The sequence below is a fragment of the Egretta garzetta genome, unplaced genomic scaffold, assembly GCF_000687185.1.
Source record: "Egretta garzetta isolate BGI_Z169 unplaced genomic scaffold, ASM68718v1 scaffold17, whole genome shotgun sequence".
Lineage (NCBI taxonomy): Eukaryota > Metazoa > Chordata > Aves > Pelecaniformes > Ardeidae > Egretta > Egretta garzetta.
This window is the reverse complement of record NW_009260136.1, coordinates 432,849-433,249: the sequence shown is the minus strand read 5'-3', so window position 1 is coordinate 433,249 and position 401 is coordinate 432,849. Positions and strand designations below refer to the sequence as shown.

Sequence of the window (401 nt, the reverse complement as noted above, 5' to 3'; positions counted from 1 at the left end):
CTCAGGCCTTCTCCTCCCAGTAGGGTGTTTTTGCTGATCCATATGAACAGCAGAGGTGAGGCCCAGATTCTCCCCATGGTGAGAACCTGCACTGGCACCTCTCATGCTCTCCCTTCCTTAAAAGCCTTCACCATTTCTGGGCTGCTCTTGTTCAGGCTGCCCCTGGCTACCACATGGCCAAGATGATCATCAAACTCATCACGTCCATCGGTGAGGTCATCAACAACGATCCCTATGTGGGGGACAGGCTCAAGGTCATCTTCCTGGAGAACTACCGTGTGTCCTTGGCTGAGAAGGGTATGTCTGGTCTTGTGTAAGCACATGTCAGGAGCTGGGCGTGTCCCAGCTGAGCCCAGAAACTGGCTGGCCTGAGAGGTTGTCAGTGCAGGGGGGCCGCGCCG

The 401-nt window shown here is 55.9% G+C and overlaps 1 protein-coding gene across 1 annotated transcript in view; it reads left to right on the top strand.

The window, feature by feature from the left end:
• The window catches only part of LOC104128770 (glycogen phosphorylase B), a gene marked incomplete at its 5' end in the record, with an annotated part of 20,073 nt that overhangs the window by 16,431 nt on the left and 3,241 nt on the right, over positions 1–401 (top strand). The window contains one exon of the mRNA XM_035897074.1: positions 156–297. Coding sequence (XP_035752967.1) covers positions 156–297 — 142 coding nt within the window. The remainder of the gene's footprint in view (positions 1–155; positions 298–401) is intronic.